Here is a 21,753-nt window from a genome sequence, read left to right as displayed (position 1 = left end):
TATAAAAGTCTGTGTGCATGCATATTTTCTGACCTAAAGGGGCAATGTATAGCACCTTTATTGAGTGTGCTCTTCTACAGTACTTTTTATGTCTGAACTTACTTAACTGTCACCATAATCCCACAATAATATTCAAAGTATTATCCTCATTTAACCAATAGCAAACTAAGAGGTTAAATTAGTAATTTATCAAGAGTTATGTGATTATTTAGCTTCAGGGTTTAGATGTGAAACCAGGCACTGTGACCCAAAAGCCTTGGCACTTAACCATCATATAGCTTTGCTTTTAACAAATTTATGTCCAAGATGTATTATGACACTAAATTCACAAATTGCAACATAGTATGTATAATATGGTTTTATTTGATTTTTTTTTTTTTTTTTTTTTTTTGAGACAGAGTCTTGCTCTGCCTCCAGGCAGTAGTGCAGTGGCACGATCTAGGCTCACTGCAACCTCCACCTCCTACGTTCTGGGGATTCTCCTACCTCAGCCTCCCCAGTGGCTGGGACTACAGGCAATGTGCCACCACGTCCAGTTAATTTTTGTATTTATAGTAGAGATGGGGTTTCACCATGTTGGCCAGGATGGTCTTGATCTCTTGACCTCATGATCTGTCCACTTTGGCCTCCCAAAGTGCTGGGATTACAGGCGTGAGCCATCACTGTGGTGGCTTAGTTTTAGAAAAATAAAAAACTACTGTGGATACATAAAAAACATATGTTCTATAGATATTTGTTTGAGCAAGAAGAAAGATGTTTAGTCCATAGGCTATTAAATGTGTTAGCACTGGTGGATGGGGATGGATTTAAAGACAAGAGTGGAGCAACTGGTTTTGGTTTTATATACCACTAAAACATGTTTGATAAGTACCCAAATAGTCTCCTACCCAGTGTATAAAAATTAACATATTGCTGAGATGTTTTGTTCTGTTTTTTCTCATTTAGGGCTCTTGGATATTTAAGCAACATTCCTTCAATGGGAATTTCAGGGATGGAAAGCTTCATAAAGGAGGTGGCACTTAATACCTAAGTAAGATTTTAAAAAGAGCAACAACATGAGAAAAAACTTAGGGCAAAAGATTACAAGCCATCTTTAAGCTTACTCCTTCAAGCACCTGGGCTAGAGCAAGTGTTTTTGTATGAAAGCAGTGTTAGAAGTCTAGAAGATGGCATAGACTTGTACAGCCTTGAACACTAGGATTAGGAATGTATTATTCACTGCATAACAATGTGAAGCAAACTGGGCTCCTGCAATGCTACACCCCTTAAAATTGTGCACTAACCCTATGAGAAGCTAATCTGGATGCAGCCTGGACACCTCAGATGGTCCTAGTTTTGGCTCCAGTCTGAAAGTCCTTGACCAAATACTGGCCCCATCCAAAGATTGTTTAATTCCATGTGGCTCTTGTCACCCTTGTTCCACAGATGCCTGTGCAACAGCTGGTAGTTCCGGTGAGTCCACAGGGTGTCAGATATCAGGACAGAAGCACTTGCTCCATTCAGATCCCTATACCTGCCTTAGAAAGCTCATGCCACCTTACTCTGCCAGAAGCCAAATAAATGCCCATCCATAAAGGGCCCATTTTTCCTTTCTCCTGCCCACTTCTTGGCAGCAGCTTTACTTCTACACCTTGCTGGATTTTCCGGGCAATGGTTAGGAAAATCCACAGAGCTGGGTATGCAGATTTGGTCCTTCTCTTTTGTGTCCTAATGACAAGAACATTAAAGGCAGCAAGGTGAGGTGGAGTGGAGACAAAGCAAAACAAATAAAACAGAGCATAATATAGGACTTAGAGTGGACACATCTGAGATAAAAGCTGCATCAAATCAACAGCTTTGAGCCACCTCTCAGGCAAATTTCTTCACCTGGAAAGTCACGTGTTTTGCAAGCCAAAAATTTTATTTTTAAAATCATGCAATAGTTCTGCATCATTGCCATTATTGATGAGAATATATGTCAAAACAAATTCAGGAATTTGGTGCTTGTGCAAAGACATTCACTGGTTGCTGGACTTTAGCTAGAAGACTCTTTGGTGCCAAATCAGTTTATAACATGGTTGGGCTAACTAGGGCACTCAACTATTGATTATGATTGTTGTGCAGTGATTTAATGAAAATACTCTTGCCTCTTTCCATGCTCTAACTGCTTTAATGTAACTCAATTCAAAGTATAAAATGATGTTGAAGTGACATACATATGGCTGAGGGGCAGATTTTAAAAGATGATTCATTAAAGGATTACTGAACTGGCACATTCAGTTATGCACAGCTGGATTATATAGCAGGGTTCTCTTTATCAAGAAGAGTGCACGGGAAGATGCCTTTGTAGTAGAGGACTGGCTGGAGCCCAAAGAGCTTGTGTGTTTCCAAGAATAAATTTCCTTCTCTCACCATACAGGAAAAAAAAGATTCAAAAAAAAGTTAAGCCTTAGAGAAAGTTCCTAAAATGCAAGAAGGGATATTTTGGAAAGGTTTATACAGTTGTTTTACAGTAGCAATAGCTCCATTAAAACAAAAGGCTCATATTTCAGGGCCACCTACTTCAGTTTCAAAATCTGTAGGCTGTGGAAATCCAAGTGTTAACAGCCATACCATTCATACGTAGTGTATCACTGACTTGTTCCTTTTCATTTCTAGTAATTCTTTTTAATGCATGCGATTCTAACCCCACTAATAAATCCAGTTTTAGATTCATGGCCTCTGAGAAGGAAAGATGAAGGAAGAAGTAAATCACTGACTTTCAGTTTAAAAGCCAAAGTCCTTGCATAAATGTAAAAGTTGTGAAATCCAGGGTTGGTTTCTTTCTTTTCCATTTTAGATAAGATAAAGATCATTAGAACTGGAAAAGAAGAGAAAAATAAGGGAAAAGGCAGATTAGATGCTCTTGGATTTTGGGGAACGGGCCATATGCCTTCCCCAAACCCTAGGCCAAGTTAGGCAGAAGGAAGGTTGCATATCTTCAAACAAGTTTGGGGATCTGAATGGAGCCTATGACCTGGAACTTAGTAAGGGAGTGCATTTTTTAAAAATGTCCTGTGCCCTACTTGGCATGACACCATTTGAATAGTAATGGCTCCATAAGATATTCAGCCAAAAAAAATGGCTGAGAGAACAGTAGAAAATCCCCTGTGGACCTAGAATGACACAAGAAAAGAGCCACACATGTTTCTTGTCTGGCAAGAAGAGCTCATAAATTGCCAAACAGATTTGAAGAGATCTGATACACAGGGCAAGGAGGACATGGTTACAACCTGTGGAGGACTCAATAACCAGGGATGTCACAGCAAATGCTACCAAGGCAGATGTCAAAATAGCCACAGCAAGGTCTTGGGCCTCTTAAAGCTTTAGAACCAGAAGAAAACACGGTATTTGGGAAGATCCTGAATTTACTTGGAAAAGATCTTAAAACAATGGAAGAAACTTCCAATTGACTGTATTAGGGTGTTCCTAAGAAAGGGAAACAATAGGCTAGATAGATGGATTACAGAGATAGAGAGAGACAGACAGACAGAGGGAGGTTGGGGGAGGGGATTTATTATGGGAATTGGCTCACATGAGGCCAAAAAGTCCCACAGTGTGTCACCTGCAAGCTGGAGAACTAAGAAAACTGGTGATGTAACACAGTTGAGTCCAAACATCTGAAAACCAGTGGAACCAATGCTGTAAGTCTCAGCCGAGGCTGAGGCCTAAGCAACTGGGTGCTGCTGTATAAGTGTCAGAACCCAAAGGTCTAAGACCTTGGAATTCTGATATTCAAGGTCAGATAAAGATGGTTGTCCCAGCTCCAGAAGAAAGGACAAATCCATCTTTCCTCTGCCTTTTTATTCTATCAAGGACCTCAACAACTAGAATAGTGCCTGCCCACCTTGCATAAGGACAGATCTTCCTTACTCAGCCCACTGATTCAGATGCCAACCTCTTCCAGAAACACCCTCAGAGACGTGTCCAGAGATAATGCTTTGCCATCTATCTGGGTAAACCTTAACTCAGTCAAGCAAACACCTAAAATGAACCATCACATTGACCAAAATTGAATTTCAACCAGATGAAACAGGGAACTTGAAATATAACCTAAGTTCACTTATAGGAAAATGAAATCATATTTCTTAAACATTTGCATTTGTAAGCTGAGAATTGTAGGTACTTAATATGACTACCTGAGACATAAATTTTCACTGCCTAAACATAGATGAAAATTACTGTAAAGTTTAAAAATATGTTCTTAATATCTAATATCCATCTCTCATCCATCATTGAAAACATAAACTCTGTGTCATTTTTAAAATATTTTGAATTATTTAAAATAATTGAAATTACTGTCTTCCCACTACAATTGAATTCCTTTTAAATTATACTAGAAGATTAGAATTAGGCAGATCAGGAGACATATAAAATGAAATTGAAAGGTGATATCCTATGTATGACATTTTACTTGGAGAGTCTTTAATCCCAGTGATGTCTCTGAGAGGATACTGTGGGAATGTAGCATGAAGTATAGCACAAACTCTATAATTTACACATCCAAATGAGTACCATTTTTCAGTTTTCACACGGGAAAAGCATTGAAATCTAAAGGTATTGAGGTTTGACCCAGCATGGTGATTCACGCCTGTAATCCTAGGACTTTGAAAGGCGAAGTGGGTGGATTGCCTGAGCTCAGGAGTTCAAGACCAGCCTGAGCAACACGGTGAAACTGTATTCCTACTAAAACACAAAAATTAGCTGGGCATGGTGGCCCACATGTGTAGTCTCAGCTATAGGGAGGCCGAGGCACAAGGATCGCTTGAATATGGGAGGTAGAGGTTGCAAGAGCCGAGATTGTGCCACAGCACTCCAGCCTAAGCAACAGAATGGGACCCTGTGTCAAAAAATTAAATAAATAAATGTACTGAGGCTCAACATATTTTTGGGATTCCTCTTTTGAAGTTTGCTTCTGAGACAGTATATGAGACCCACAAGAAAATACGTGCTTTCACAAATTTAGAAGCCATTCAAGGAAAGAAGTCTAAGCATCTCTGTAGCCAGACTTTGTCTTTGATTATTAATAATATTTTTAAGCTTGATGTATTTATTCAATAGATTTGGTCTAAAGTATTATTAACAGAGTTCACAGCACAAAGCCATCCTTAGAGAATGCTCCCATTCAAAACATCCAAAGCGCCACACCTCTGAGAGGAACCTAACAAATTACCAAAGGTTTGGCAGAAATGGTAGAAAATGCACATTCAACAAGGGAAATTAATTCTACAAACTTCGATGAATAGATCTATAATGATTCATGGTGAAATAAATTATCTTTTTTTCTTTTTTTATCTATTTATTCCTTTTTTCTCTTAAATGCAATATGGTAAAAATATCTACATTTGTATATATATAGTGGTCCCCTTGCTCATGTACCCTCAATATCTAAAATAAAACTTGAAATTTTTGAAAAATCGTTCCCCTTTTTAAAAACAGAACAATAATATAACAAAGAAAGGAGGGAAAGCATAAGAGAGGCAAGGCAACTAGAGTGTTCTCCATAGAGAATAACCAAGCATACCAAAACCCAGAGAACGCAAGAAGATGCAACCTATAATATGACGACAACAAATCTCTTTAATGATATTTCCTTGTCTCTCCAAAGAAAGAATTGTCTGTGACATTTCTGAATGTTGCCTATTCTCTCCAATTCCAATCACATAGAAAGTGAATGAATTGAAACATATTCCAAATGAAAATTGTAAATATGATTTAATATTCATGAACAGGATGAGTTTTAAATATTTAACAACCATGAGCACATAGACACTGACCAGTCAGAACAGATGTGGCAACTAATGGATGCTAGCCATTAACTGATGTTGTCAAGAACAACTGACATTGTCATATTGGGTGTCTCAGCTGATTATTAGCCCTGTACATTGGTGTTTCTCTAGGGGAGAATAACTCCTTTCTACATGCAAATAGGGTTTTTTCTTTATATGTGAACTCAGTAAGAAACACATAGTCTTTATTGCAACATGCTTTTTTGGAAGGTCTACACCTGACATCAGAAAAGGTAAAAACAAAGTATAATAGTAAGCAATTTTATCAGCTCAGAAGACTTTAAAAGATATATCACTCTACTAGACAGCTGTTCTTTGAAGAGGGCCTACCAATTTTTTATTATAAATATAAACATTACATGGAGAGTCTAGCTTCTGTAGGAGAAAACCAGTTATTGATAACAGTGGAATGAAGACCAGAGGGCTCACTTTATCAGATACGTAGGACACAGCAAATTATGAAGTTACTCCAGAGACCAAAGGTCTTTCTTAGATTTTTTTTTTTTCATGTTGAGAGAGAATTGCACCCTACAACTGTTTCCTGGGTCTAGCCAGTTTCATCTCTCACCTGCAGTGGCACTGAGTTCTCCCTCTCTCTGATTCTGCTCCTGACCCCTCCAATCCATTGGCCATATAGCATCCAGGGAGATCTTTTAAGAATGCAAGTTTGAAATGGGGGAAGGACGGGGCGGGTGGGGAGGTGGGAAGAGCCAGCATGGGGGGAAATGACAGATACAGGTGAGGGGACGGAAGACAGCAAACCACACTGCCATGTGTGTACCTATGCAACAATCTTGCATGTTCTTCACATGTACCCCAAAACCTAAAATGCAATAAAAAAAAAAGAAAAAAAAAAAGAATGCAAGTTTGAACATGACTCTTCCTTGCAAAAACTTTCCAAGAAGTTCTCGTTGTGTTTAGAATTGAAAGACCAAATCCTCAGCCTGACTACATGATTCTGAAATTATTGGCCATGTGTAATTCCCCAACCTCATTTTGACCCCCTCTCCTGTCCACTCACTTGTCTCCCAACAAAAGGACTGAACTCTTCTATCTTCAGACTGTGCATGTATACTCTCCGTGGCATTCTCACTGGCTCTATCCTACTTATCTTTCCATTTCAATTTAACTATCGTTTCTAAAGAGGAGTTCCGTGAGTCTCTAGTTAAGTATTTTCTTATCATCATGAACATATGCATTTAAATAGCTGATGGATTTCCATTTTTGGCATTTATTATCCTGCTCGAACTGTCCCACTAATACTGGCTTTTAAAAATTGGTTCCATAGGCAGGAACCAATAATGAGACACTACAATCACGAGAGCCTCTTTACTATCTAATATAAGATGTTCCAGGCTGATCTACATTTCTTGATCCACACTTGGACCCATGCGTTTCTCAAAGATGTTTGGATTATTTTAGTGGGAAAATGACAAAACCATAACTTTGATGGCAAGTATTCTCATTCACAATCAAAACCACAATTTTAGTTCCAAAGATTGATTTTGCTACTAGATGTCTGGTAATTTTTTTTCTAGACCTTTGTAGTGGACCCAGCTGGGAAATATATCAATATCTACATCATACATATTATTACATACATGCTTTATTATATATGCTCTCAATTGTGTATATGTAATTTATGTAAAATTATCAGCCACTAGTTATTTGCAGTCTACTTTCCTTCATTCTCTCAAAATGCATTTCCAATAGAATACCTGATGTGTATTTTTTAAAATTCTGTATCAGTTATCCAAGGAGTATTTCACAGGTATCTGCCCATCGTTTTTGGCATTTCATGTTGTGTCTATTGGACACTATTTATTTACTTTAATTGACAAGTAAAAATTGTACATATATGGTGTTCAGCATAATGTTTTGATATATATACATTGTGGAAGGGCTGTTCAGGCCAATTAATATATGCATTACCTCATATAGCTTTTGTGGTGAGAACACCAAATCTACTCTCCTAGTAATTTTCAAGTATACATTATTAATTATAGTCACCATGATGTACAATAGATCTCTTGAATTTATTCTACCTGTCTAACTTAACATTTTGTATCCTTTGACCAACATCTCTCTAATTTTCCCAAACCCCGATCTCTGGTAACCACCATTCTATTTTTTGCTTCTATGAGCTTGATGTTTTGAGATGCCACATATAAGTGAAATCATGTAATAGTTACCATCTCTGCCTGGCTTATTTTATATAACACAATGTCCTTTAGGTTCATCCATGTTGTACAAATGATATGATTTCCTACTTTTTAGCAGCTAAATAGTATTATATTGTACATATACCACATTTTCTTTATTCATCTGCTGATGGACACTTATGTTGATATCATACTTTGGCTATTATGAATAGTGCTGTAATAAATGTGAGAATGCAGCTATCTATTTGATAAAATGATTTTCTTTCTTTGGGGTATACACCCAGTGGTGGGATTGCTGGATCTTATGACAGCTCTATTTTTAGATTTTTGAGGAACCACAATACTGTTTCCAAAAGGGCATTACTTATACACATTCCCTCCAACAGTGTGCAAGAGTTCTCTTTCCTTCACATCTTCACTTATTATTTTTCATCTTTTTTGATAATAGTCATTTTGATAGGGCAAGGTGATACCTCACTGTGGTTATAATTTGCATTTCCTAATTATTAGTGCTGGTAAGCATATTTTTATACATCCCTCTGTATGTCTTCTTTTGAGAAATGTCTACTCAGGTCCTTTGCGCATTTGTTAATTGGGTTATTTGTTTTCTTGCTACTGAGTTCTTTGAGTTCCTTATGTAATTTGGATATTAACCCCTTATTAGGGTATGGTTTGCAAATATTTTCTCCTCTTCCTTGTGTTACCTCTTCATTCTGTTAACTGTTTCCTTTGCTGTTCAGAAGCTTTGCAGTTTTATGTGATTCCATTTGCCTGTTTTTGCTTCTGTTTGCCTGTGCTTTGGGGTTCATACACAAAACATTATCCATACGAATGTCATTTTCTCATAGAGTTTTCTCATGTTTTATTCCAGGGATTTTACAATTTCAGGTCTTATGTTTAAATATTTAATCTATTTGAGTTGATTTTTATATATTATGTGAGATTAGGGTCTAATTTTATCCTCCTGAATGTGAATATTCCATTTTCCCAACATCATTTATTAAAGTAACTGGTCCTTTCCTTGTTGTGTGTTCTTGGCATTTGTCAAAAATCAGTTGACCATAAATTGGTAGATTTATTTCTAGGCTTTCTATTCTGTCCCATTAGTGTATGTGTCCGTTTTTATGCCAGTACCATGCTGTTTTTTAATTTTTGATTACAATAGCTTTATAGTAGACTTAGAAATCAGGGAGTGTGATGCCTGTAGTTTTGTTCTTTTTCTCAAGATTGCTTATGTGTTCTTATTGTATCCTTTATATCTGTTAACTCATATTTTTCAACTTTTTGTCTGCATATGCTCCATGCTCTGAATAGTTACTTTAGATATACCTTCCGATTCATTAATCCTCTTTAGTGCTCAACTTGTTAATTGAGTTTGTGTTTCAACCATTACATTTTTAGTTCCTAGATGCCTAATTTTTTGTTTGTTGTTTATATTGACTCTCAGTCCAGTGGTTTGTTGCCTTGGGTATTCAATAAGTTTTGATTATACATATACATTTTTCTGGAGAAAAGCAAAGAAGGTCAGGGGGCCTGACCTGGAAATGCTTTTCTCCAGAAAGAGGCTAGAGGGGTTACTGATCTGAAAGCACTTTAACTTCCTTCCAAGGCTTTTACTTAATGGAGAGGTTTCCAACTGAGACAGAAACCAGGCTCATGATTTCTGCACTGATATTAGTATTTGCCTGCAAGGCAACCCTGATTTTTATGTTTGCTCAATATGATCATTTCAGCTCTTTTTTTTTTTTTTTTGCTTTTATTTGTTCCCCTTGGATCTCATCTAGTTTCTGCTAATCCCTGAATACACTAAAGATCGTTCTTTTTTTTTTTTTTTTTTTTTTTTTTTTTTTTTTGGTAACTTTTTCAGCTCTAACACAACAAAGAATCTGTAAGTGCTGTCAACTGAGAGAGAGTCAAAGGTGATAAGAAAGAATTGAAGCTCCGTGGGCAAAGTGATGCTGGGAGCACAAGCCTCTGTCACTGAGATTTTTAACAGGGAAGAAAAAATTTCCACCTGCTAACCATGGGCTCATCTAGAAATTAATTATCCCTTTCAGGTCATGAATCGATATAGAGTTACTTGCCAAAAACCCCAGAGCCTGTATGGTTTATGTGGAAGGCTCAATTTTATGTGGTTCTGAAATCTCAAGCTAAAAAGCTGACATAAAAAAAAAGGCTTATAACCTGCTAATTCAATCAGATATTATCTGGAGTTACCAAGAATCACCCCACAGAGAGGCAACCATAGTCCAGTGCACACAAAGGACTAGAGAGGACATTTTTCCCAGCAAGGTGAGCACTCTGAGGATATAACATGAGAGAGTCCGATATAGAAAAGAAACTCCAAAAACTCAGACACCAAAAAACAGAGAATTCATGTTGGAGACACCAGAGATAAGAGAGAAATTGGAAATGAGCTTTAAACAAGTTATGTTTAAAATGTCCAGTGTAATGTTTGGTGACTTACCTGATGTCAGCCAGCTCACTAGTTCAAACTGGACAATCTAACTGCAGAGTTCATTTTCATAACCATTATCATATGCTTTCCTGACCTCTCACATTGTGCCTAGGTGAAAAGGATTGACTTCTACAAACTAGCCTATCTTACTCTAATTTTGGAGTTTAGAGCTCTCTCCCTTTAGCTGATATTCTTATATTCAGCATCATAATATCATTAAAACAGCTTACAGCTGTATTGCTAACAGGACAGTAAGATAAATATGGGTTTCCACCAACAATGGAAAATTCATGTCTCTATGGAGCTTGCCTATTACGCTGCTCAGGATAGATGGAAACACCAAATGAACATACCTTTAGCACTTTATGGAAAAATTACCAGATGGCCCCTTGTATAAGCAAAACCTGATTACTGAGAGATGGGAATAAGCAGTCTTCCTGGCTGAATGTGGTTTCCTAATTCATATCACATTTGGATTAGCAAGATAAACAATCAAGTTTTTGAGTCCAGTTCGTTAAACTTGATCAATTATGTGTTTCACTTGTTTTTCTTTAGTATATATTTCTAGACTACTATCCTTTCGATGGAACAGTATTGTTGCACAGCCGATCATTAATTTCTCTCTGTTAATTTAAATATAACACTACATTACCATCAGTAGATTCCGAGAACCTTAAATTGAGAATTTTTGACATTTTTGAGGCCAGCATTACACTGACACCAAGCAAGAGAAAGGCAGTACAAAAAAAAGAAAACTACAGATGAATGCCTCTCGTGTACATATAGTATGTAAAAATTCTCATCAAAATATTAGCAAATTTAATCCAACAGTATGCAAAAAAGAGAAATGCCTCACAGTTAAGTGGGGTTAATCCTGGAAATGTAAGGCTGGCTCAACATTCAAAATTTAATCAGTATCATTCACCATATTAACAAACTATCATAGAAAAACCATACGATCATATTAAATGAGGCAGAAAAAGCATTAAAAAAACCTGAAACTCATCTATAATAAAAACTCACAGCAAACTACGAATAAAAGGGAATTTCCTTAACCTGATAAAGAGTATCTATTTTAAAAACTATAGCTAACACATTTAATAAGGAAGGCTAAATCTTTTCCCACCACTATAAGAAAGAACACAGAGATGTTTGTTCTCTCAACTCCTATTCATTTGGCATAGTACTGAAACCCTAGCCAGTTCAACCAGGTAAGTAAAACAAATAAAAGGCCCACTGACTGGAAATGAAGAAATAAAATTATCCATTCATAGATGTCATGATTGATACAGAAAACCTAAATAATTTTCCAAAAACCTTCTAGAACTAAGAAATGAACTTACCTAATTTATAGGACACATGTCAATATACAAAAATCAATCCAACATATATTTATAAATGAAAATTTATCAATGAAATTTATAAATATTTATAAATAAAAATTGGAAACAGACATTTTTAAGTGCCATTTATAATGGCCCTACAAATGAATACTTAGGTATTAACCTAACAAAAATATACAAAATCTGTCTGGTGGTTTTCAAAGAGAAATCAAAGAAGAGCTAAATAAGAGAAATCAAGAAAGAGCTAAATAAGGCTCACTATCTTGTGGAAGGCTCAATATCGTTTAGATATCAATTTTTTTCAAATTTATCTATAGATTTAATACTTATCCCAGTTAAAATCCTGGCAGGATCTTTGTAAAGACTGTCAGGTTGATTCTAAAATTTGTGTGGAAAGATAAATGACCTAGAAAACATTTTTTTTAAAGAAGAACAAATTAAGAAGACTCACACTACTTGATTTCATGACTTACTCTAAAGCTATACCAGTCAAGACAATATGGTATTAGTGGTACTAAATTATGGTATACAGGTCAACTGACTTACACAAGTGCAAAGGCAATTTTATAGATAAAAGGATCATCTTTCTAACAAATTGTGTTAATGGGGCATTTCTATGCCAAAAAATAGATACCTTGGCCCACACCTCATGTCTTATATAAAATTATCCTGAGGTAAGTTGTAGACCTAAACATAAAACATAAAATTACAAATATTCTGAAAAAAAACCACAAAATAAATTTTTCATAAATTTAAATTAGGAAAAAATTCTTAACTATGATACCAAGAGTACGACCCATAAGAGAAAAAAAAGTTGATGAATTGTATTTCAACAAAAGTAAAATCTTTTTCTCCATAAAAAATGGCTAAGGGAATGAAAAAAACAATCTAATGAAAATATCTGATAATCACAAATCTAATAAAGGGCTTAAATCTTTCATTTAAAAAGAATGTCCAGTTTTAAAAAAAATTAATGAAACTGGGCAACATAACAAGACACTGACTCTATAGAAAAATAAATAAATAAATAAATAGCTAGGCATGGTGGTGTGCACCAGTAGTACTTGGCAGGCTGAGGCAGGAGGATCATTTGAACCCAGGAGTTAAAGGCCACTGTGAGCTATGATTGTGCCATTTCACTCCGATCTGGGTGACAGAATAAGACCCTGTCTCAAGAAAAGAAAAACAAACAAAAAGAAGATTTGAACAGATATTTTAGTAAAGAAAATAACCGGGTTGCACATAACACAAGACAAGATGTTCAATATGTTAAAACCACAATGAGATTCCACTACACACCTATTAGAATGGATAAGAAATAAAAACAAAAACAAAAAAACCCATCATTACCAAGCACTGGCAAAAATGAGAAGTAACTAAAACCCTCATACCCTGCTGGTAGAAATGCAAAATGGTCAAGCCACTCTGAGAAACAGTTTGATAGTTTCTCATAAAGTTAGGTTACATTTACCTTATGATCTGCAATCTCACTCCTAAGTATTTATTTAACCTAGGAAAATGAAAACTCTCATTTATACAAAAAACTATGTTCAGAGCACATTATGGTAAGGACAGCATTGTTGCTAATCATCGAAACTGGAAACAGCCTGAATGTTCTTCACTGGTGTTTTATTGTACCAGAGTAACTTCTCAGCAACAAAAGAAACAAACTATTGATATACACACACACAAGAAGGATGAATGTAAATGTATTAGATTCAAGGCGGGGCATGGTGACTCACACCTGTAATTCCAGCACTCTGAGAGGCTGAGGCAGGTAGATTGCTTGAGTCCAGGAGTTCGAGACCAGCCTGGGCAACATAGCAAAACCCCATTTCTACTAAAAATTTTAAAAATTAGCCGATGTGGTGGTATGTGCCTGTAATCCCAGCTACTCTGGAGGCTGAAACAGGAGAATCATTTGAGCCCAGGAGGTCAAGGATTCAGTGAGCCAAGACGGTGCCACTGCACCCCAGCCTGGAAAGCCAGAATAAGACCCTGTCTCAACAAAAAACGAAATCACACTCAAAAGACTGTAAACTGTATGATTTCATTTATTCTAACATTCTGGAAAAAGTAAAACTATAAAGACAAACAACACATAAGTTGTCTCAGGGTTGGGATGGGAAGTTTTGACTACAAAGGGGCAGCACAAGGGAATATTTTGGGGGTAAAGGAACTATTCTATATCTCGATTGTGGTTGTGGTTACAAGACTCTATATCAAAACTCATAGAACTATATGCACAAAAAATAGTGAATCTTGATGTAAATTTAAAAGTAACTTAAATATGTATTTAATAGATATGTATATTAGTATATTTACATTATATAATATATATTTGTTAATATAAAGTAACAAATACACACACACACACACACACACACACACACACACACACACACACACAAAATAAAATAAAAATCTGTGTCCTATAAGCAGACAATCCCACCTTGAGGGAGTGAGGTTCCTATACCCTTCTCAAAAATAAACCTTAAAAATATGAAAGAAAAGAAGTGAGAACTCAGGCTCACACTACTCAGAACTCTTGAAAGTCAAGGTATGAAAAGTTGCTGGTTGCTTTTTACACACTGCAGTTCAACTCACCTTGACCTCTTACCTCATGTTTCAAAAGAACAAAAACAACCTACTGGGAACAAAACACTTTGGCATCATGCTATTTAATGACCTGTAATCACACCTCTATTAGCTATGCTGCACTTAGCCTAACCAGAGAGTCTGTTTCTCTCATGGGAGGGAGGAATAATAAGGATAATAGAGTCTGAGCTATGCACATGCAGAGCAAGGTCTTCTCTAAGATTCATTCAATGAAATTCAAAATGCATCTAAGCCCTCTATTCTGTGATTTCCTCTTTAAGCCTACATACTCAGAAATGCCACCAATCAAAAGCATTGTACAGAATGTGTAATGTTAAGCTTTTAAATGAAAAGAAAATTAAAAACTGAACTAAAGGAATATTGCAAATATGTAGCTACTCATATAAAAATTCAGTACTTCTCTTCTAAATAACCTGATGGTTAACTTGTGAAAAATATCTTGACCTGCTGCTTTATGTTTTTCTCTTGCACCTGGCTGAAACCTTCATTCATACCAAGGAAGACATCTGATTACCAGACTCAAACCAACAGATATAACTGTGCCCCACCTCAAAATTTACTCCTATTAAGAGGTAGTTTATCAGCTTTTGAGGAACTGTGAAGCATTGTTTTAGCTGATATTGTCACTTTTAATTTGAGACACACACATACACAGAATACAGTTGTTCAAGTCCATGTCATTTCAGCAGCCAGGAAAGGTAGCCAAGAGTACATTTGTGTCATTGACTCCTTTGTAAAATGAAAAATGTAAATGGATAAATATGAATACCTTCATTCTCTTGTAGTGTCCGGGATATACTTATAGTAGAGAAGACAGAGAATTCCAGACACAGGTTTTTCTGCACACCTGATTGGGCCTGAACCCAATTATACTATATCTTTTTTGTGCCAGATTGGTTAGGCCTCTGTGGATGACTCTGCACAAAGTCAGAGTTAATTGGTTCTCAAGTTTAAAACCACTTTTAAAGCATTAGAGAAGCAGGTGAATCATATATTTCTGGATAAGAATCAGAGATGGCCATAAGACTATTAAACAAATTACACTAGATGCAAAGTCTCATTACTCCATATCCATTTTCATTGGACAATTCTTCTTAATTTCTGGGTTTATTATTCACATTATGCAGCAAATGAAGTAAACATAGCTTCTCTCTCCACTTCAAAGAGAGATAAAATGAAACTATATATACATATATATATTATGTAAATGGCTTTGAAAAGAAAATGGCACTATATCTATGCAAGATATTATTATTTTAATAGCTGCTAACACTCTCACAAATACATAGCAATTTTCCAGATAGCAGGTCTAACAGCTAGATTGCTATTTCATATCTGTGATGTGTAAACACTGCTTAAGTCAGTTTAAGTAGTAATACGAAAATGGCGGTTCTGCCCAAGGGCTTTGCATATGTGTTTAGAACAAATGGACACAATAAACTAAATCATCAAAATACACTCCCTAATACTACCTAATACTGATTTTTGCAGACACCATAGAAAGCTACCATAGGAGACATTTTAAAGATGAACGTTTCAGCTCTTAAATTTTCAAAAAATACTATTCCTTCTGAAAATGACTTTGTTGGCCACAGTGGGTTTACTAAGATGATTAGATGTGGTTATATACAAAAGATGAAAGGGAAAATCAGTTAGCAATGGCCATTCCAGTGTTCCCACTGTCTTAATCATCAAGGACTACAGAATGGCAAATCAAACTGATTTAGATCACCTACACTTCTAAAGCATCTAAGAAAAAAGAACACATTACTTTCTCTTTCAAAAAATTCATGCATTCTGATTGCCTTACTTATTACACTATTGCCTTAGTGTAAGTATAGATTTGCTTTACAATTTTCTTATATTAGAAACCTATTAGGTGGAGAATAGGTATTTCTATTGAGTTGCAACTTTGAATAGTATTTAGCACAATTGAGGAATTTAGACTACTTTAAACAGCTAGAATTTCTAGGGCCTCAAAGTTAGAAAGGTCCCTACAGCCCATGTAGCTTAACCATCTTATCACATGCTTACTATACACCAAAAAGTTGTTATTAATTATCTCATTTAATCTTCACAAAAAGTATGGGAGGGAAGAATCATTAATCCTATTTTATATATGGAGAACCACAGTCTTGGTAGTTAGGGAAGTTGCCCAACGTCACTGTTTATAAGTAAGGGGTCTGGAATGCCATCACTAATTTGTCTGATTCAAAATACTTGCTTTTTCCTCCTTGCTGAGCCCCCTCATCTACAACATTTCACTAGTAGCAGGAACTCATTCCTCCTGGCACAACAAATTTTTAGATGGCTATGGCTGTAGATATTTTGATGTCAAACAAGTAACCAGAAAAAAAAAAAAAAGCATGCCATAAAAACTAAAGTTATCATTTGTCATCAATAACTACATCCTGATCCTGCTTGTGGGAGGATCTAAACCTACAGTTTTCCTTTTGAAAATAATCCTCAAAATTGTAATCATTCTACCATACCTTAGTTGGCTTTCAAATTATAATCAGATGGCTTCCCTTTCCTTAAAAAAAGAAAAAAGACTTAGGACTTCTGTAATATTGCATCATTTCTTGATCAAGGTCCCAGAATTTTGCATAATAAATCCAGATGCTTTTAGCCTGAAAAAGCATTCATGTAGATTATCAACCAGCTTCCTAATTCTTAAAAGAACTTCCAAGCTATTCCTACAGAATGCCTTGTTTTAATTAGAGTTGCATCTGATAGATTTGCCTGGATTAATTTACCTGTAAATAGACCAAATAGAACTGTTATTGGGATAATTCAAATTTATTTACTGTTATATATGATGTTATATATATTTATATAATATAAGCTTATCCAACATTAAGCTTATATCCAATGTTATAGATGATTATCCAGAAGCAGTTTACCTAAATACTTGTTGCTTAGTTGAGGCTGATGTCAGTTTCTACCCAAAGGATTTCACCACTACTTCTAATCAGATGCAAGCAAATCATATACAGCATTTTTGTTTTCTACTTGTGGTAGCAGACGGACATGTGTTCAGTTTAGCACATGTCTATACTAAGTGATATGAGAAAAAAAATAGAGTACTAGAACAGTGTTAGCTGGCATCAGATGAGATGGAGATGGCATCTGTAGCTTAACCTAACCTCTCCAGCTCTCTCCATACCTTTTGTTTCTCTTCTGCCACTCTAGAAATTTGACTCCATGAGCTACTCAATTTAACTCCAAGAGCCTTTTTATCACTCACCTTCACCTCTGAGTTTATTTTCATGCCCATTAAACCTAAAAAGTGGTCTTCATCCCATGAGGACTTGGCCAGTGTCTTGGCCAACCCATCAACCCTCAGCAAAGGGGACTCCAGAAGTGCTGATTCCAAGTCCCAATGCCAGCACCTGTACATTACATACTAATTGGAAAGAAGCCAGTATCTCCATATCTCATTATTTTATATAGTGAATTGTTCCCCAAAACTTTGTGATACCCTTCAAATAGTACACAGAACAAACTATTCTATATTTCAAAAGAAAAACAACTAAGGATAGCAATTAACCAGAAATTTCATTTTTGAGGAAATTCCATATAGAAAAAAGTGATATCATGTAATGCCATTATTATATAGTTCGTTAAACAGAATTCAATCACACTCAAAGATAAATTCATAAAATTAAATCCTGCTGTAAAATGATTACTGTACATACAGGAAACATGTCCTATGATCCAACACCAGCATATATTCAGCATTCAAAAAATATTTATTTGGTATATACTATATGACAGGCACTAAAGATGGACTTTGCTACATTCAATATGTACATAGGATTATGCTTTTGATGAGCATTATTCACATTTCTAAGACCATAACAGTATTCTTCCGAGGTGAGAAGTCTTATATAGAGACATCTAAATAATTTCAAATAAAACTATTTGCTAAATAAAGACGGAAATGAAAAAAGAACTTAGGTCTTAGTTCTCAAGATTTAGTTTAAACTATCGTACCTTTTCTTCCCTATTTCCAAGATTCTAAGCCACCTCTTTCCCACTATACACATTAGACTCCCTCAAGAAATAACTAATATTCTAAGTAAACTACAAATAATGTGTGTAAATCTGCATATGAACAAATTGATTACAGTACTAACCACAGCATGAAACCAAAGTAAACATAAATTACCAGAATCCAAATGCAATGGAATTTATAGATACACATGTTGATCGATTTTTACTTTGCCAGAAGTAATACATCACAAATAAAAGCCTGATGTAACATGCCGATTGTATAAAACACACCCAAATTAACGTGCAATTTATTTCAGTGTTGCAAGGTCATGGAAAAAATTCCAGCAACTAACCCTCTGTTGGAACCACCCAATGAGTTTAATTACAGACTTTTATATAATGAAGACTCCCTACATCAAATACTTGCTTGGAAATCTGCTCAGCACACTCTAGAAATTTTGAAAACAAGTAAGGTACTTGATTATTGCAAAGATACTCACAGTAGAAATTCCTCTTTGCTCGTGGGTTCATCATTTGGTGATGTTTTCATCAGGAGTCATCATGCTTTTGATCTTTAATGCCGTTCTTCCTCCAAGGTTTCTTGTCCGTAATTTCCAAAACAGAGTCACTTGTACTAACAAGCCATCGTCCCATACTGTTTCCTTTTTGTGTGTGAATGTTACCCTGTAGATCAGTTTCCTGTACAAAAACAGTCAAAATGAACAAACGCTGTTGTATGCAAGTGAAATGTGCTACTCAAATCCTCTGTTTTTACAGTTTAGTTCAGGAAGAAATTCCCTGATTAAAATGAGGAACTATATCCCAGTTGTTGCAGAGAACTTAAAAGACAGAAGTTTCTTCCTTATGAATGAGCATATCAAAGTTGCCAGTGCCACTTATCCTCACAAGTTTGTGGCTCAAGCATTATTTACACACGAAGCACCCATGTACTCTGTGCAGGCTAAAGACCCTCCCAACTGCTACAGTAACAATATCCCAACTATATTTTCAAATCAGGCTTAGTATGCTTTGAAGTACATAATGTTTTCCATTCCTGAAAGGACAAAGAGATCTGCATTGTCAAAGTTTATTTTTAAGCTCGTGTGCTTGCTAAGTGCAGTGGCAAACCAGCTTGGCTTTCCGTGCCTGTAGTACCATTGCTGGAACCTATTAATGCAAACAGATGAATCGTTGGCTGCGTTCCACATAGACTTTTATTTTTTTTTTCTTACCTTATCTAAATTGCACTGATTATAATTTTTAACATCAGAAATGTTATCCATTTTCTGGGCATGTTTGTTTTATCTGTATAAAAGCCGTGTAAAAAGGTCAAATAAAAGGAAAGTTTTAAATAGCTTTTGCTGAGATAAGAAATTTAGTAATTAGAGGTAGATTCTGTCTCTGCAAGAAGTTCGAGGGAAATTTGGAGACAGTAAAAATGACAACAAATTTTTAAAAAAGGAACGAAAGATGAATAAAAGAGAGAGAAGAGAGATGGAGAGATATCAAAAGTGAGAGCAACAGAGAGAGAGAGGCCTTGACTACTAGCAATAATTTTTCATGTATTTTCTTATTGTTGCTCTGGTTTGCATAACCCCCTACCAGTCTGCTCAACCCACCAAATTTAGCCCACATGTCATCTAATACCAGACTGAGACTTGTGGAAACACACTATTGCTCTATTAAAGCCATAACAAAATACAGCTGAACATTAGGTAGTGGGGTAGTCCCGAAGTAACACAATCTGTATGACGGAATTTCTAGCCCAAATTTTAAACATCTGGTTTTCATACGGTAATAAATGCGATAACGTACATTAAATACCAGTGTTCAAGTAACGTAATCTTTCCATCTGACTGAAACAGTGAATACTTTTCAGATTATATGAGAAATAGACACTTATTTTTACGCACAGGCAAAAAATGACCCTCCCATGGGCACACCCTCATGTGCACGCACATGCGCATGCACATACGCGCGCGCGCGCGCGCGCACACACACACACACACACACACAGCAAGAGCACATAAACTGTCAGCTGTTTTTTCCAGTAATGGGTTTTTACTAGGCCCTTCCTGTGCTCTCTTTTCTGAACACACCTTTACTCAATTGCACTAATTTGTAGGGGATTCGGCTGAAATTGAGAGGAATGGAAGAAGAATTTAAAAATAATAATATGACTTGGACCAGACAGAGATGTGAACCCCTGACCTTTGCCTCATCAGTACAATCTCACACTATATAATCTGAAGTACTCAGTCACGGGCAACCTGAAAAAGAAACTAAGTCAAATTATCCTTCTCCTGTTATAACTTCATGGGAACGAGTTTCCAAATATTACCATAATATAAGACATCAAGTAATGCAGTGCTATAAATGGTGCTAGAGTCCAGAAGTTAAGATCCCTTTAAATTAGCACCTTAGAATTGGATGAACTGATGGAAAAGTACTATTACGGGAGCATTTGCTGACCTTTTATATTTGTACATGGGAAGGCAGACAGAGGGACTTGAAGGACAGAGAAAGCGTGTGGAAGCTGCTGAGACAACAGTCATGTTGGGAATGACAAATGGTAGATTAGTATTAGGTTGAGAGACAAGAATGAGGCTAATGTTGATTGAGGGCTCATGTGTTACAGAGAGGGAAAAATTTTTATTGTGGCATATTGTTCAATCCATCTCTATTTATCAAACATCTACTATGCCCCAGGCACTGTGTTAAGAATGCAATGTTGCGTGTTAAATGCAATCAAATAAATATGTACAAAGTAGGGAAGAAGCAAAGATGAGGAAGGCATTAATTACGTTTGGCAAGATTATCAGTCTTAGTTGGGCTTGGGAGAGAAACTGGAATTTTCCAAGCAGATGACAGGTGGTAGAACATTACAGGCAGTGGAGTTAGCATATGCAGTAGTGAGGTGAGTTAAATGGCAAAATTATTCTCAAAAACACAAATAATGTGAATTATTCAATTCTAAAATTCCAAAATGGGGGCCAGGGGCAGTGGCTCAAGCCTATAACCCCAACACTTTGGGAAGCTGAGGTCAGTGTATCACCTGAGCTCAGGAGTTTGAGACCAGCCTGGCCAACATGGTGAAACCCTGTCTCTCCTAAAAATACAAAAAATTAGCCAGGTATGATGGTGCAGGTCTGTAATCCCAGCTACTCGGAAGGCTGAGGCAGGAAAATCACCTGAACTCGGGAGGTGGAGGTTGCAGTGAGCCAAAATTGCACCATTGCACTCCAGCCTGGGTAACAAGAGCAAAATACCATCTTAAAAAGAACAGAAACAAACACAAACAAACAGAAAACAAAATTCTGGAGAAATTCCGGAAATGGCAGGATAATCCAGGTTAGTACCTCTTAATC

The 21,753-nt window shown here is 36.2% G+C and overlaps 1 protein-coding gene across 1 annotated transcript in view; it reads right to left on the bottom strand.

The window, feature by feature from the left end:
• KCNK2 (potassium two pore domain channel subfamily K member 2) overlaps positions 1 to 19,362 on the bottom strand; it is a 221,630-nt gene extending 202,268 nt beyond the window's left edge. Inside the window, exon 1 of the mRNA XM_074385193.1 lies at positions 18,886 to 19,362. Within this exon, the coding sequence (XP_074241294.1) occupies positions 18,886 to 18,919 (34 nt within the window). The 5' untranslated portion in view covers positions 18,920 to 19,362. The remainder of the gene's footprint in view (positions 1 to 18,885) is intronic.
• Between the last annotated feature and the right edge of the window lie 2,391 nt (positions 19,363 to 21,753).

Source organism: Saimiri boliviensis, chromosome 14, assembly GCF_048565385.1.
Source record: "Saimiri boliviensis isolate mSaiBol1 chromosome 14, mSaiBol1.pri, whole genome shotgun sequence".
NCBI classification, from domain to species: Eukaryota; Metazoa; Chordata; class Mammalia; order Primates; family Cebidae; genus Saimiri; species Saimiri boliviensis.
The sequence above is the reverse complement of the archived record's forward strand: the minus strand, read 5'-3'. Positions and strand labels throughout refer to the sequence as shown.